Consider the following 16,828-nt stretch of genomic DNA (forward strand, 5'->3'; position numbering starts at 1 on the left):
TTAAGCCAATAATCTGAAGAAGAAAACAATTTTTGAATTTCATATAAAAATGTAAGTTACAAAAGAATGAATACAAATTTGGTAGTCCTGAGCAAAATTTTATAGCTTCTATAAAAACAAAACAAACAAACAAACAAAAAATACAACAGTTTCTATCACCCATTTCAGGACATAACCAGCATGAAACCTAAAAGGAACCTCTCTCTAATGAGGCTTTCCAGAATACAACAGAATTTTAATGTTGGACATGACTAAAGAAATTGTCAAGTACAATTTTTTTCTGGTGCTAGAACTGCTTTAATAACCCTGATGATTGTTCATATAATTTCTGCTTTAATTTTTCCCTTTCTGCTTTATTATAATTCAAATATATATAGCACATTTATTATGTTCAAGGTATAAAGGAAAAACAAAGTTAAGACACAGATGGGAAATTTTATTCATGGTATGCAATAGTGGATAATTAAGAGTTATTATTGAGACCTATTGTAATTGTAGGGCAGGGACCATAGCAAAACCTGGAATGATAGGTTAGGAGGCTGGAGTTGGCTTAGACTTCTAGACTAAAAGGTTTTAACTTTATTTGATAGATAATGGAGAATCATTGGTAATCAAAAATTTGGTTATAGATGGCTTTTAGGAAGACAAATTTGGCATCAATATGAAGGAAGGCATGAAGGGAGACAATAGTGAAGTAATTTAACTATCATTATGAGAGACAGTTGATTCTACATCTAAATGTATGATATTCTTTCTTTTCTGCAAATATATTAACTAAGTTCAGAAAAATGCATTATTATCTGAGGAATAATTATGAGTAGAATGAGAATGGTAGAAAAGTTGAGGGAGAGAGGGAAATCCCTACTAATAAAGAAAATAGTTTTAGAAAAGGTCAAATGTTTAAAGCAGGGATCCTCAAACTATGGCCGTGGGCCAGATGCGGCAGCTGAGGACAATTATCCCCCTCACCCAGGACTATGAAGTTTCTTTATTTAAAGGCCCACAAAGCAAAGTTTTTGTTTTTACTAAAGTCTGGCCCTCCAACAGTCTGAGGGATAGTGAACTGGCCTCCTATTTTAAAAGTCTGAGGACATCTGGTTTAAAGCAATGGTTCTCAAATTTCATGGTATTGGGACTCCTCTGCAATGTTAAAAATAATTGCTGAGGATCTCAAGTAGTTTTGTTTATGTTGTTATATCTATTGATATTTAACACATCAGAAATGAAAGCATCTTAGTATTATAATAAAAATTATTTTGACCTTGCAGATCCTTTGATGAAGTTGGAGGGACCCCAGTGGTCCTTGGTCCATGAAAGAGAAATTATCATTGAAAAGTAAGTTCCTCAGAAAATATTACAAAACTTCTTTATTAGCATTTTCACAGGTCTTATGCTACAGAATATATCATCATTATTTTGAAAGTATATACAATACACTTGCCCCTAACCTTATCACAATCTTATTATCTTCCTTGTTCTTTTCTTGATCCTCTTTATGGCTTCCTTATACCATTTCTGGACCTAGAAAAGTTTAGAATTGTGAAAGTAAGCCATCCTAGGTTTGAGATCTGAGCATGGGGATACAAATCCAAGATCTGCCACTCACTATGGCTGGGTTCTTTGCTAAATCAAACTCTCAGAAAGTTCTCTCATCTGCAAAATGAGGGAGGCAGGACTAAGTACTTTCTAAGGTGTTTTCCAGTTTTTAATCTATGATCCTATAAACTAAACCTCTTTTTTCTCCTTATTCAACATTCTTTTCTTCTTTAAGAAAAACTGTTTTACTTAGGGGTCATTGAGATTCTTTCAACTCTGAAATTTTATGATTTTCTCCCAAGGTCTTGTAAAAGTCAATGTTGAAAAATTTTGCTCATATTCTCTCATATTGGTAGTTAGTATATATTTGCAAATTATACTTGAAAGCTTTCAAAGCATAGGCATATATTTATTGTATTTTCTTTAATTATTCTTTCAATACAAGAGGAATCTCTTTTACAGAGATGCATGTTTTAGTTTATTGAAAACCATATGTTATGTTTTGTATCTTAAAATAAAATATATTGGCAAAAAATCTGTTCTAATTAAGGAAGGTAGAATGATATTCTTCTTTATAATTGAAGTGACATAACTAGTAATGACGCTTAAATACTTCTAATCATATAATAATAAAAACAGAAAAAAACCTTCTTAAATCCAAATATTATTTAAAATATAAAGCCATATGGCTACTGTCTACTTTGTTTAAAAAATTTATGTTTAATCGCTATGGGGGTTGAGCTACTTTTTAATGTCATATGTAGACTTTGTATTCATACTTATAACTTTTCAGCTAAAGGCTGACTTCTGAATTTTCTCCACAGGGCAATTTTAAGGTCAAATGACATAGTTTATTAAGTGCAATTCAGTCCCCTACCTTATCAACATTCATTCTTTTAAATGATGCTTGCAGAAGTTTAAAGTTGTGAATATATTCATGCTCCAACTTTGCTTGAAATTTTACTTTCTTCAAACTAATGCAGCCTGGGAATAGCATGTCCATGAACTGGCAATAGGCTGCTCCTGAAATGAGAGGAAGAAAGTATTGAAATTAATCTTGATGCAGAGAGGTGACAAAGTGACATGTATTGTTAAGAAGAAAAGTCATCATGTTTAAGAGCTACTTAGAATCCATAGCAAGGACCACTTTGTTCCAGTGTTTTAAATGCCAACATGGCATTTGTTCTCTGCTAGGTCTGGATGCACCACGAGTTGCTGTAAAATTATAAAATAAATGATTATGATGGAAAGAGTGGGAGTCACTTTCTCATTCCTAACTGCTATATTATCATTTTGTCGACATCTGGGAGAAGACTACTTGATGCGATGTTGAGAAGGCTTTTTTCACATGGCAATGAAATGAATTCCTCATTATTTTAACTTCTTGAACCCAAAGAGCTTAATGGTAGCTAAAATAACAATAACTACAAGCTCACTTCCTTCATGACCCTATCTCTAATTTCAGCCTTCAGCAAATGGCCATGCTTATTTTCATTCTTTTAGTTAATTTATTTGTGCCCAGTTGCCGAAAGAGAGGCATATGTAGTTGGAGAAAAAAACACCCCAAAATTGGCTAAGATGTAGGGAAAATACTAGTCCTCAGGTCTACTATTTACCAGCTTAGTGATCCTTTTTACAGGTGTTTAACCTCTCTAGGACTCAGTCTTGTCACTTGTAAAATGGTGATAATAACATCTGTATTACCTACATTAGTGAGATTATCAAAAAAAAAAAAACAAATGAAATAATGTATGTAATAAATTATTTTGAAACAGTAAAGACTTTATATGCTTGTAATCCTTTACAAAATGGATTCTTTTGCTTAGTTTTGTTTGTTTTTCTGAAGGGAACTCAGGATATAAGAATTTTTTCTTGAAAAAACTCCTCAGTTTCAATGATTGAGTTTCGTTTTCTTCCCTTTCTGCTCTTAGTCTGTGCAGTGAATGTTTTTGTAACAGACTATGCTGAAGAATGGATTTCTTTGTCTATTTTACCATACTGATACTGTATGCTTCATTGATGGCCTTACTACATAAAATCGGTGAGGAAGGGCTAGGATGACAATTGTGTTTGGTCAGCTGAAAATAGGAAACGCTTGGGCAAGCAGCTGGGTGAGTTCATGGTGTGAGAGAAGAAAGAATAATGGCATCTGCTCACATCTGTAGAAAACTTTAAGATTTGCAAAGTGCTTTCTTGGCAACAAAACTAAGAGATTGGAAGTACAGATGCTATTATTCCCATTTTACAGATGAGGAAACTGATGGTCAAAGCAGTTAAGTGACTTGCTCAGTCATACAATTACCAAAAGTACCTGAGATGGAATGATTATTTCTACCTTGCCTGGGGTATCCTTCCTTTAACCAATGACTAGAACTTAGAGGACTGTTTTTAAGAGCATTCTATTAGGGATTGTAACTTAAGCATCATGAACTTTGGGGGATCATTGTGCCCTCCCTATAATCTGCATTTAGTCATATTAAACTGGATGCTTAAAACTTATAATTTCATCAAATTTTGTGCTAGAACTTTCCTAGCTGCCTAGAAATTATCTCATCATCAACTCTATAGGTCCATTTAAGAGTTGATTTTTACTTTTTTCTTAACTGACTGTGTAAAAATGACTAATATGGAAATATGTTTAATGATTGCACATGTATAACTTATAACCTATATCAGAGTGCTTGCTGTCTTGGGCAGGGGGGGAGATGAGAGAGAAAAAAAATTGGAACTCAAAGTCTTACAAAAATAAATGTTGAAAAACATCTTTACATGTAAAAATAAAATACTATTGAATGAAAAAAAGAAGAAAATAATTGGCTGTATAAAATGTATTTTCTGAAATCTGTGTTTATATGCATATTATGACTACATGTGATAATATATGTGTATATGCCTGTATATATCTATATATCCTTTTAAGACATTTTTTAAAACTTGGGGGGCCTGGCAGTGAGATGACAGTGCCATGTTTTCACAAGCACTTTCTTTCTCTCTGTACCACATCTAGGGGATCACTTGGTTGTTGCCTTGTCCTAGAGATAATGGCATATCTAGAAGGGGTTCTTTGGGCTGCTTCAGTGCTAGGGAGACCTCATGGGTCTGAGTAAGTCCCCAAGTCATTCCATATTCAAAGGGCCCCTTTGAAATTTGGATTGAGCAATGAAATGATTGAGACCAGTTTCACTGATTTTGTGACGGAGAGCCATTTCTCAGAGGCCTCTGGAAACTGAATGTGGATCACAGCATAGCAGTTTCCCTCTTTGTTGTTATTTGCTTGTGAGGCTAAATAGTAATTGGACCATACTCTATTAATATATAAGCTTGGAGAAAGAATGGCCCCCGCCCACTCTTTGTGCAAGTCCTGATGTGTTGTATAGGAAATGATGATTTTGGTGGGTGGAGGCAGGGGAGTGGAAAAGGAAGGGGAAGGAGAGACTGCAGGCATTGCGATTGCGACGGCTTTTCAGCTCAGATCCCCCTCTGTTAGCTGGCTTGCTGTCTGCCCATATTGCTATAGCAATCCTTATTCACCTCTTCACTTCAATAAAGATTGAAGATTTTTCCCTTAACCTGAATTCCTGACTCCGGCTGATTTTAAATACCCGGTCATTACATGCTTGCATTTTGTTTTCTTTCTCATTTTTTCCTTTTTGATTTGATTTTTTTTGTGCAGCAAGATTATTGAATAAACATGTACACATATTTTGGATTTAACATATATTTTAATATGTTCAATATATATTGGATTATTTGCCATCTAGGCAAGGAGGTGGGGGAAGGAGGGGAAAATTTGGAATACAAGGTCTTGTAAAGGTCAATGTTGAAAAATTATCCATGATGCTTTAATAAAAAAAGAAAAGATTTTAAAAAATAAATTTGGGTTGGGGTACATATGGTGAGTAAAGTATGATTGGGGCTTTTTTGAAATATTAGTCCAGGAGAGGTAGCCACCAAGAACAGTAGAGGGTCAGGGTAGAAATTTCTTCAAGTCTAAGAATAGGAAGTAGAAAATGATGTAGCACAAAGAAGGCTTCACTTTCTCATGGAAATGGTACCTGAATCTTGAAAGAAGATGAAGTATCAGAAAGGAAATTGAAGAAGGAATGCATTCTAGGTATGGAACACTACTTATGGGAATACACAAGAATGTGAGATGGAGTGCCAAGATCAGGGAAGTCAAAGAAAATTTTTAAGATTTTTTTTTAACATAAACTCTGGTATCACACAACTCATCCTGTATTGTGTTGGTTTTTCTAACCTAACTATAGTCCTTTACATTCACCTTTATTAAAATTGATTTTATTAGTTTCAGTATATTATTTGGAACCTATTTCTGGAATTATTAGTTAACCTAGATAATCTACTAATTTGTTAAGAATGTAATCTAGACCCCTACCTAAAAAGTTGAAAAATTTGACAGAATTCTAAGCATAGTCAACAAATAATTGGTAAATAAATAAATATTAATTACTTACTATATGCTAAGGGACAACTAGCTGAAGCAGTAGAGTACTGGTCTTGTAATCAGGACTCATCTTCCTGAGTTCAAATTAAGCCTTAGACATTTGTGTAATCCTGGACTAGTTACTTAACCCTATTTGCCTCAATTTCCTCATCTGTAAAATGAGCTGGAGAAAGAAATGGTAAACCACTTTAGTATCTTTGCCAAGAAAATTCTAAATGGAGTCATGAAGAGTCAAGCATGAATGAAAAATGACTGAACAACAAAACTATATGCCAGACACTGTTCTAAGTGCTGGACAGTTCCTGCTCTCAAGGAACTCACAGTCTAATGAAGATCCTTGAGACTTCTTTTTAGAATGATCTGATCCATTAATCATTATTCTGTGAGTATGATCACTCAGCCATTTATAAACCTACCTAATGATACTATATCCTGTCCATAAAGGTGCAATGAGATATGGCTATCAAATAAGATAAGGCTATCCAATAACTTGCTAAAATCCACAGATAGTACACTTAAAGAGTTTTTCTCATTTACCAAGATTAATAGTCCTATCATAAAAGGAGCAAGGTTATTTATCGTGAATATAATTTAAGGAATCCAGGCTGACACCTAGTGATTGCTATTTCCCTTTTAAATGCAAAGAAACCTTCCATTTGATAATGTTTTACAATTCTCAGAATTAGCACTAAACTTTACAGAACATACTTTCCCCCCCTTTTCAGAAAATTGGCACAGTATTTGTCATCTTTAAGTCTTTCCACATTTCTTTTATTTTCTATGGTTTCCTCAAAAGATCAATAACAAATTAATCTCACCTGTCCTTATTTGCCTTTATTTGAAATCAAGCAGGTTCTCTCTTACTATGTCTTCATCTACTTTGAGCTTCATATCCTTTTTGACTATGTTTATGTTCCACCCCTTTCCAGCTGAAAAATCATTTTCCATGACAGAAATAATCCTCCAAAATATGCTTTATCATTTTGCCTCCTGAAAGATACAACTATTTACCAAGTGAGTCAGGAATTTTTCAACTGCTATAATTTTAGTTGTGTTCTCTAAAAGATGTGAAAAGCATCATCACAATCCTCTATCTGATCAATCACTGAGTAGCATATTCTCAAAAATGTGTTGCTTGTATTTTTTTCCTTTTCCTTTCATTTACCTTGATCATCACTTTGATTTTATCTTCAGGCTTTAAAATTTCCAGAGGCTTACATGCTTTTGCTGTACAGAATTATTTTGTTTCCCCCACAATTTTCAGATACTACTTTTGAAGAAGTTTTGCCTTCCCATTGTGTATTCTATGAGTCCCATCCAACTAATTTATGATTTCTAGGAGGTCAAATTTACTTTTTTGCGGTTAGAATTTCAATTTAAAATTTGTTTATGAGCCAGATAATGTTTTGTGTAGTTTACTTTTTGAGCAGACCACCCCAATTTACAATCATAAATCTGACTGCCCAGGTTCAAGATATACATTCAAGATCTATGATCTTGTGCCTCTTCCACAGTGTATTTATTGGAGAAAGGAAAAGGAAATCTCTATTCCCAATAAATATAATTTTAGGAGTGGTCTTACTTCCTATCTGGCTCTCTCTTCAACAACTTCTCAAAACTTGCTCTTAATTTTTAAAGGCCACCAGGATTATGGCTTCTCATTCAGTCAACCAGTGGCTACTGGTTTTATAATTTCACCAAATTAACTGAAGAGTTTCTTCATAGCTCCTAATGCAGTAAAGAAATGTAATTTTTTTCAAGATATCTTTACACTGGCATAAAATTTTGTAATTTTATAATACTTATAATATTAGAATTTTATGGGATTCACTCAAAATCTGGGAAGAGGTCACTAAAGGTGAAAGTCGAATTTAAGGACACACAATGACTCAAAATCTGAAAGGGAGAAAAATTAACACTTTGCTGTCTTTGTTACGTGCTGCTTATGGCCTATATTTCATAAAAAGGGTTGGGAAGGACATTCAGGAACAGGCTTTGATTCAGCTGAGCACAACTTCCTTTTGCTAGTGTTGGGCCTGCTGCTGGTCCACACTCAGAAGTCCAAGGGCAGAAGGCAGGTAACAATAGTTACCTTGGCTTTTGTACTTAGGCCACCAGAAATCTATGTCATTGGTCCTGATCCAATTAGGTCACAAGGGTGGTTTCAATACTTTTAAAAGAAAAACTAGCATAGACTTAGTATGTTGCTTTCATCACAACATCTAAAGTTAATTATAGTTTCTGTCCTTCTTTCTAGTTATTTTCCTTTATAGACTACAGGTTCACCTATTATTCTTTCTATTATTGTTCTAATTATTATAATTAACCATACCTGAAATCACTCATAGTACCTGGTTTTAAAGTTTTATATGGCCATTTTTCTCACACTCAAGGATTAATTATCAATTTAAAGACATCAAGGTCATATCAGCAAGTCTTTGGCCAAACATTCCTTTCTAGGTTTCATCTTAGCCAAGATCCCATTACTCTAGTGCATATAAAGCAATGTATCACATTTCTTCAGATTTTTATCTTTGCAATTTTCTCAAGTTGTCCCATTGGCTCCTAAAACTCCTTGACTTTACTTCTCAGTATTGCTTAGGAATCCAAATGTGCACTGTTCAGACTGGATAGTCACACATAAGTAAATGGAAAAGCCTTTCCAACAAAGCCCCCACAATTAGAAGCATTCTTCATCCTCTGACAAGACTCGCTATAGAGCCTCATCATAGAGCCTCTCCTATCTACAATGCACGGCTTGATTTTCTATTTCAGTAGGACACCCCTTTGGGAAATAAGGTCTCACTGACAAGAAAAGGCAGTAGGAGGGAGGGGTAAAGGGAAGCATAAAACATCTACATATTTCTAATATATTCTAATATTTTCTAATAAAAGTATAATTCTAATTCTAAAAGAATCATAAAAGTTGTAGTGCAAAAAATATTGATGTAATTCTAAAAAAAGCAAACATAAAATTGAACATTTTTAAAAGGAAAACAGTTTTTCCAAACATTTCCAGTTGATAAAAAACAAACAAACAAGAATGGTACATTGTTCTCCATCAGCAAAAAAATAACCATTATATATGACTTATTGGTAGATTAAAAAAGAAGAGATATCTTTTGCTTCTTGCTTAGATAAATATTTTGTAGCTTATTATCACGGTGCTACTTAATTTGGTTAAAATGAACTGGATCTCCTGCCCTGGATCTCATGCAAAATAATGAAGATTAGGAATTCAGGAATGATTCTGGTTTCAACCCAGATCACTAACTAGAATTCCCATGGTGATCGTCTAATCTTACTACCCTCTATTTATTTATTTTTTGTAGTTAGGCTAGTGGCAATATGTAGTCTTACTTTTTAAAAGGCACAAATATTATGTAGTTTTAAAATTAATTTCTTATAGTAAGAAAAGAATTGTAATTTGCTAAGACTTTACACTTACTCTTCATAAAAACCCTCACTCCTAAATGAAGTTCATTTAGAATATTTTCCTTTACATAAAACAAAATTCACATTAGTTATTTTTGGCCAAATTGATTTTTCCAAAAACAATCACCATGTTTAGTAAAAGCCCTGTAAAATTACACAAATGAACTTAAAAGAGACTAAATGTTTTCTATTTTTGACCCTTGTACAGCAGGATTTATATGAAACCTTTAAAAAAATATCATAAGGCAACAAATTGCAGATAAGAGTGCCTTATTCCTTTGTTGTTCACAATCAGTCAGTCAGAAACAAAGAGGACCTTGAGGAAAGCCTACATTTAGCCATCGTAATCTAGGGGAGTCAGACAGAAAGACCAGGTTGGTTTATCACCGAGACAAGTGGTATTGAGGAATGAGATTGTGCTCAGTGTATGAGCTGGAGTCAGGTGAGGTCATGAGCACGACTGTGTCCCTTAAACTCAGTGTTTGGATATTGGATTGGCTTCTGTCTCTGCTGCTCTCTCCCATGTCTCTTTTATTCTCTTTTTATTGGATGTACTTTCTTGGTTAATTTCCCTTTGGAAATGACACTGAGAGCACTGATAGCATTTGCACCTCTAAGAGAGAGAGAGACAGAAAAAGAAGGAGACAGAGACAGGGTAGGAGAGGAGGGAGGGAAGGTGGAATGGAGAAAAAAAGAGGGGGGGCAGAGAGAGAGAATGTGTGTGTGTGTGTCTTGTGCACGTGTGCTGGCGCCAGGGCACCTGCACATGGCAGGAGGGACAGGGATACAAGATTGGTCAAGATTAGAATCATGACTTTTCCCTGAAAATACACAGCAGTGTACAACTTGACTTCCAGTCCTAAAAGAATTCCAAAGGCTATATTACATGTTCCTAGGTTGTCCATGAGTTGGAACTTATAGAAAATAGTGGCATTCATGAGGCTCCTGGGAGATTAATTAATACCAAATTTTATTCCTTTTCTTTTATGAGAAAATCCCAATGGCAAATGTCTAGAGACCAAAACAACTCAGCAGCTTTAAGACCAGACCAATAGTACTGTTTGGTGAAAGAAAGAAAGAAAGAAAGAGAGAGAGAGAGAGAGAGAGAGAGAGAGAGAGAGAGAGAGAGAGAGAGAGAGAGAAAGAGAAAGAAAGAAGAAAGAAAGAAAGAGAGAGAGAGAGAGAGAGAGAGAGAGAGAGAGAAGAGAGAGAAAGAAAGAAAGAAAGAATTATAGACACAGCCAATCAGGATATATGCTACAGAAATTGGTATAAAAAGGATGACAACAATATTTTTCTACAATGCTTTAATAAGTATTTGTAATTTACTTTCTTCACTCTGGTACAAGAATTATTATTCTCATTTTTACAAATGAAGCAAATAAGGCACAGACAAGTTATATGATTTGCCCATCATCCTATAATAAATGTCAGAGAGAAGATAACTCAATTTTGCTTCCAGGATTATTGTTCTTTTCATCTTATGAGATTCTTTCCCCAAGAATACTTATCAAGATAATGATAATTTGATAAATGAGTACTTATGAATGTGTTTGACTATCTACTATTCACATGCGAAGATGAAAGGTGAGCTGTAGTGAAGCTCTTCACAATTTAACCTAACAGTAATTACTTCTGAACCTCTTCTCAATCCCCTGTGCCTCAACATCCCTTCTAAAGGATACCTGACTAAACTTTTAAAAGGAAAAAGTCCAATGGAAAAGGTAGCTGTGGAAGGTGTGAGTTTGATGTCTCTCAAATTTTCTTGCGAGGTTCAAAAATTTCTTTCCATCCATACAGAGAGAACCTGGGCACATAGTCAATTTCATCTCCCAAATCCTTCAGAGTAAAATTGTACATTCTATCAGATAGATACTCTTTGTAAATAAAGCCTCAAACAAAGATATATGAATATAAAGCAGAGTTTATTATAAAAATTAAAATCTGGCCTGTATGTGGAGTCAAAAATAGAATATTTAGGAAAGAAATTTCCAGTATGGTCCAGAAAAAGGAGCTGAGACAAGGAGAATGACTACAAAATGTTATTGATTTTCTGGGAAGCCTGTTATTGGAACTGGCAATCAGATGTCCCAAAGGACGGAGACATGGGAGAGAACTAAAGTTAAAGACTAAATATTCCACAGGGAAAAGAAAAGAGGTGGGTGAAAAAACTTTCATCCAAAATGAAAAATGTATCAAAGATGTATATAAAACCAGGACTTTACTTCTTGCTCTGTACTAATTAGTTGCAAGTCCATGGACAAGTAAGTAATTTCCCTGCTCTGGACTACAGTTTTCCTACATATAAAATGAGATGTTTGAGCTCAATCATATTTAAGATCTCTTTGACTCTGAAATTCTAGTATTCTGTGAACATATTTTTATTAGATATTTCCTTAAAGATCTTTTCAAATATTACATACTTAATAAGCACTTTTGCTTATTAAGCACTTAATAAGCAAGTATTTTTGTATACCCCAAACTTCACAATGCCCTCATCATTAAAAACTGGAAAGATACAATTCCATTAAAAACAACCCAACATTATGATTATTGACATTTGTTTGAAGAGGAACTGAATATTGTGTGCAAAAATAACTGATTGTATATGCAGACTTTAAAATTACTTAAAACTGGAATATCATGTTTCCCCTGGATAATACTTCTGAAATCCAGGATGTTATATACTTCTCCAAATTTTTAATAATTTTTATAATTTTAATTTTAATAATTACAAGAGTCCTAATTGGATTGTGGACTATATGTAATAATCAAATGATTTCAGGGGTAATAAAAATGAATGGATTTTACTTTGACATGAGAAAAAAGAGAATCAGGAAAAGGAGAAAAAAAACAGGAAGCTCTGATTTAATAGGCTGATTTAAAATATAATTATGTTCAATTTCAAAGTTGGCACATATTTTCCATTAATAACTTGGCACCTTCTATAGTTACTTAACTTTTATACAAATATAACCTTCAATTAACTTTTATACAAATATAATCTATAAGAAACACAAAAGTGAGGGCATGCACTTCTGAAACTGAATACTGAGAAAAAACTACTATAATAAGTAAACCAGCCAAAAGTACTGATCTGCTATTAATCATATGTTTATGGGCCTATTACTCAGGTCGAATGCTTTGGTCATTAAAAACTTGTGGATATTCATATTTTTGGGCAAGAACACACCCAGAGTTGTGAAGGGACAAATAAGAGAAGCACCTTGCTTTCTGCTGCCAGGATTATGTAATAGTTTCAGTATAAAGGGAAAAAAAAAATCTTCAGTGCAATGGTTATTTTAAGAGCTGCCAAACCATTATTCTCCATTTCCAGGTGTGTAATTCTAACATGCCCAAACATATGACAGTGATTTCTGACACTCCTTTTTTCAAGTGACGCTACGTCTGATGAAATGCAAATTTAAAGACCCCGTTTGGAAAAACTAGGTTAAATAAGGTGAATTTCTTTTAGAAATAGAAGGGTTTTGGAGGATGATGGATTTAATTATTGGTCATGATGCAGAAATTGTTCAAACTGTAGAAACCTCAGCTATTAGTAGGCAAGAGAGTCCAGAGCTGCTTAGAGTGTGTTACTGTCTTCCAGGACTTTGATTTTGGCTAGCTTTAACATTGTACTTGTAGAGGATCAGAAAGGGGGAAAGGATTGCTACAGTTCTTATGTAGGAAAGTACGGTTCTGGTAGCAACATAATCAGTGTTGACCAGATAGAATCTCTATGGATTAAACACTAGATAAGAAAAAGAATGCTTTTATTCAAAATGTTCTTGCTTCCTTCTTTTTCCTGCCTAAATAAATTATGCCCCCAAAGGCACAGGGAGACTTTATTACCTGAAAGTAGACTTTCCCCAATACTTTTTTTTTTTTCTTAGCAAGGCAATTGGAGTTAAGTGAACAAGCTAGAAAATATTAAGTGTCTGAAGCTGGATTTGAACTCAGGTTCCTGACTTTGGGCTGCTGCTCTATCACTCTGCCATCTGACCACTCTCTTCCCACTACTCTTGTCCCCACTGATGTGCCCTGTTTTGAGCACCTGTGTTGGAAACTGGGATTTTGACGGCCATTGATAACAATGATTTATAAAACATTTCAAACATGTCATTTGTCCCTCATAACAAATGCTGCTTAATGGCATGAGTCCTGCTGAATGAGATAGATAGGTGAAGCTTTCTCAAAAAGTCTGAGACTAGATCCCTGTTCCCAGAGGTCTGCAGAGCAGGAAGCTCAGGCCTTGAGCCCCAGATTACAGGAAGCCACACGATCTCTAGGCCTAGAGATCTCTAAAGGTCAGGCCCTAAGTCAGCTACAGGAAGTGAAGTGACTCACAGGAAGCAGACAACATTGGTGACCATTGGTCAGTGATGATTACTTCCTTTTAGTCTATCCAATGAAAAGCTTAGGTCTTTTGCTATTTAAGCAGATTTCCTGCTATACACATATAAAAAGAAAGATGGTCCTTACCCTCTGGGAGTTTGCATTCTAATAAGGAAAGACAACACCTATGAGGGAGTGGTGGCCAGGAAGAGGTGATTTGGTCCGGCACGTGTTGGGAGCAGAGATGCTTCCCTGGTATGCTGGGCCTCTCCCAGCAGGCATTCTCTTTGTACCTGAAGATGTCTCTAGTTAGTATATTTGGGGAAGCGGTTTAGCACCCGTCCCACACACTGCCTTCTTGGCTGCAATCCAGGCTCTAGCTCTTGCCTTGGGCCCCTGCAGCACCCGTTTTGTGGTCCATTCCTGTCACCCACATGCCGTGCCAGGCTACCCAAACTCATTTCTATCTCTAGCTCTTGGTGCAATAATTAAATCAGTCCTCCCATTCCCGGAAAGTATTCACTCTTTCACTGACTTCCCAAACCAAATCACCTCTTCCTGGCCACCACTCCCTCATAGGTGTTGTCTTTCCTTATTAGAATGTAAACTCCCAGAGGGTAAGGACCATCTTTCTTTTTATATGTGTATAGCAAGTACTGGTACATAGGAATGGCTTCTTCATCCATTCATTCACACAATAATTCTGTGAGATAGATATTATCTCCATTTTAAAGAGGAGCAAACTGCCTCAGAGAAACTAAAGTGATTTGTTCATTACTACATTGCAGAGAGCTGGGACTGGAGTTCACCAATTAGGTCTTTTGATTTCAAATCCAGTATTCTTTCCAAACATATTTTCTTAGTCATTCATTTAGATGAAATGTTAATGTCTTATATTGTTGTGAAACTATTTTATCTATATGATATGTTTATCAATAAATCCTCAGGGAAGAAAGCTCATTTTTAACCTAATGACCCTTTATCCAGTTTCCCCTCCTAAACCCTGTATTGGAACATATGGGGTTTGGGGTTTGGGGTTGGGGAATGTAAAAAAAGTGACACACTCATGCTAAGAAAGAGATGCTAGAGTTGGTGATGACAGCTAAGTTTCTTTGCTAGTGCTGGCTGCCAATCATACTCTATTGCTTGTTTTATGATAAGCTGGCTAGCTAGCAAGATAAAATTTTAAGCCTGAAGGTCCCTTCAAGGACAAGATAACCAAAATGGAGAGTATTATTTTCTATGAGCACTTTGATTTTCTTCTGGATCCATCTTGATCCCTGAACAATGTTTTTAGACCATGAATTCTGAGATTTCCCCCAGTTTTTTTCTGTCATCTATGAAGTGAATATGAGCAGGTACTACTTAAGGGGAAATGAACTTAAATTATACATTTCCTAGAACAAAGGTCCATTAGATTAAAATGAGCTTTATTTCCAGGGAATTTATTAATATCTATATCACTGAAATATGGCAAGATCTGGAAAAGGGGTGGGGTTCTGTTGAGTGGATGGGGGACCCACAGCTCAGTTATAATGGTTACATGCATAAATCCCTTGATAATGAATTTGTACCATCCAATAGAAGGGCAGAAGGTCCACTGACTCAGAACTATTACTCAGGAGGGTAGATGCAAACTGCCAAGGTGGGCATGGAATCACTATCGATGCTACCTGGTAATTCAATTAACAAAACCTTACTTCACATGAAAGAGGCTGCAAGCAGAATGGCCTCTTGGTTGTCTTTTTAGGGGCAGGCTTACAGATTACATTACAGACCTATTGTGGTCAGTTGTCCTGGCTGAGGGAGGATCACATTCCTGGTGCTCTTACTTGTCAGTCAGATGAGAGTAAGAGGCACTGCCCAGGGTGGAACCATTCCCCACTCTACCAGAGACTATCCTGAGAATTGGGACAACATGGTATGTCATTAGAATATATTATCTTTAGTAAGTCATTTCTGTGTGCTTCTTACTTACCCAGTGAAAATGCAAACTCCTGGGGCACAATCGGAACCATGTCCCTCTCAATGCTCAGCACAGTCTTCTGCACATACTAACTACTCAATAAAAGTTTTCCTTGTGAATATTAAAAGTAAGTAAATACTGTTTTTATGCCATGACCATTTGTATTTGGCCGCAGGAAAAAAAGAATCTAACTAGGAGCCAGAAAAATTGGTCACAGTTCTACTGCCATGGAATGGAGTGATACTATACAAATTACCTCATTTTCCTGAAACTTAGTTTCCTTATCTGAAAAAATATTGCCATACTTACACTTTCTCTGCCTATCTCAGAGGGAAGGAAGAGCCTGAAAATTAAATAATGTTGCTAAAGCATTTTGGAAAGTTGGACAATGATAAATACAAATGAAAATACCCTCAAACAAAACACATTTACTATAAACACCACATAGCACATATGTATTTTGGACTTGGTAGTAACATTCATTGCTATGTAAACAATGCTAATAGAGTGATATATATATATATATTATATATATGCACATATATATAATATTACATATATATTTTATATAAATAATATAAATTCTGTAAAACCACTTACAGATTTGGAGGGGAATTCACTAAAGACAAAGCAAAAGTTTTTTTTTTATTTCTGTTTGTAAAGAAGGCAAATAATGTACTTTAAAAGTCCTTCAGATATCTATGAAAAGAGAATAAATTCAAAATGCAAACGTTACATGCATGTTCTAGTCTTTCCCCCAATATTTCAGTTGTTCTTAAATAATGATATAATTTAGAAAATAAAGTTATGAATTTTTTTGTTTTCTTCTCTTTCCCTAAAAGTCCAAGACCTAGATGTAGGGAGTTGATTAAAAGTATTCCTAAACAAACTATTTCCTAAAGCCCAATCTCCCAGTAAAGGGGTAGGGAATTTCAAGACATTTTTCTGCTTGTTGAAATGATATTCTTTTCCTCCTTCAAAGTTTATCTTAAGAGTTACCTCCTCCATGATATCCCTAACTAAAAGTCATGTCTGTCTCTTCCAATTCTCTCACAGGAACACATCTTATAGTCAAATGCTAGGCATTAGCT

The 16,828-nt window shown here is 35.1% G+C and overlaps 1 protein-coding gene across 2 annotated transcripts in view; it reads right to left on the reverse strand.

Moving 5' to 3' along the window:
* MAPRE2 (microtubule associated protein RP/EB family member 2) overlaps positions 1 to 16,828 on the reverse strand; it is a 193,420-nt gene that overhangs the window by 41,575 nt on the left and 135,017 nt on the right. For both annotated transcript variants that reach the window (XM_051970232.1, XM_051970231.1), the window contains one exon: positions 2,414 to 2,559. In XM_051970232.1, the coding sequence (XP_051826192.1) occupies positions 2,414 to 2,559 (146 nt within the window). The remainder of the gene's footprint in view (positions 1 to 2,413; positions 2,560 to 16,828) is intronic.

This window comes from Antechinus flavipes, chromosome 1 (genome assembly GCF_016432865.1).
Source record: "Antechinus flavipes isolate AdamAnt ecotype Samford, QLD, Australia chromosome 1, AdamAnt_v2, whole genome shotgun sequence".
Classification (NCBI taxonomy): Eukaryota; Metazoa; Chordata; class Mammalia; order Dasyuromorphia; family Dasyuridae; genus Antechinus; species Antechinus flavipes.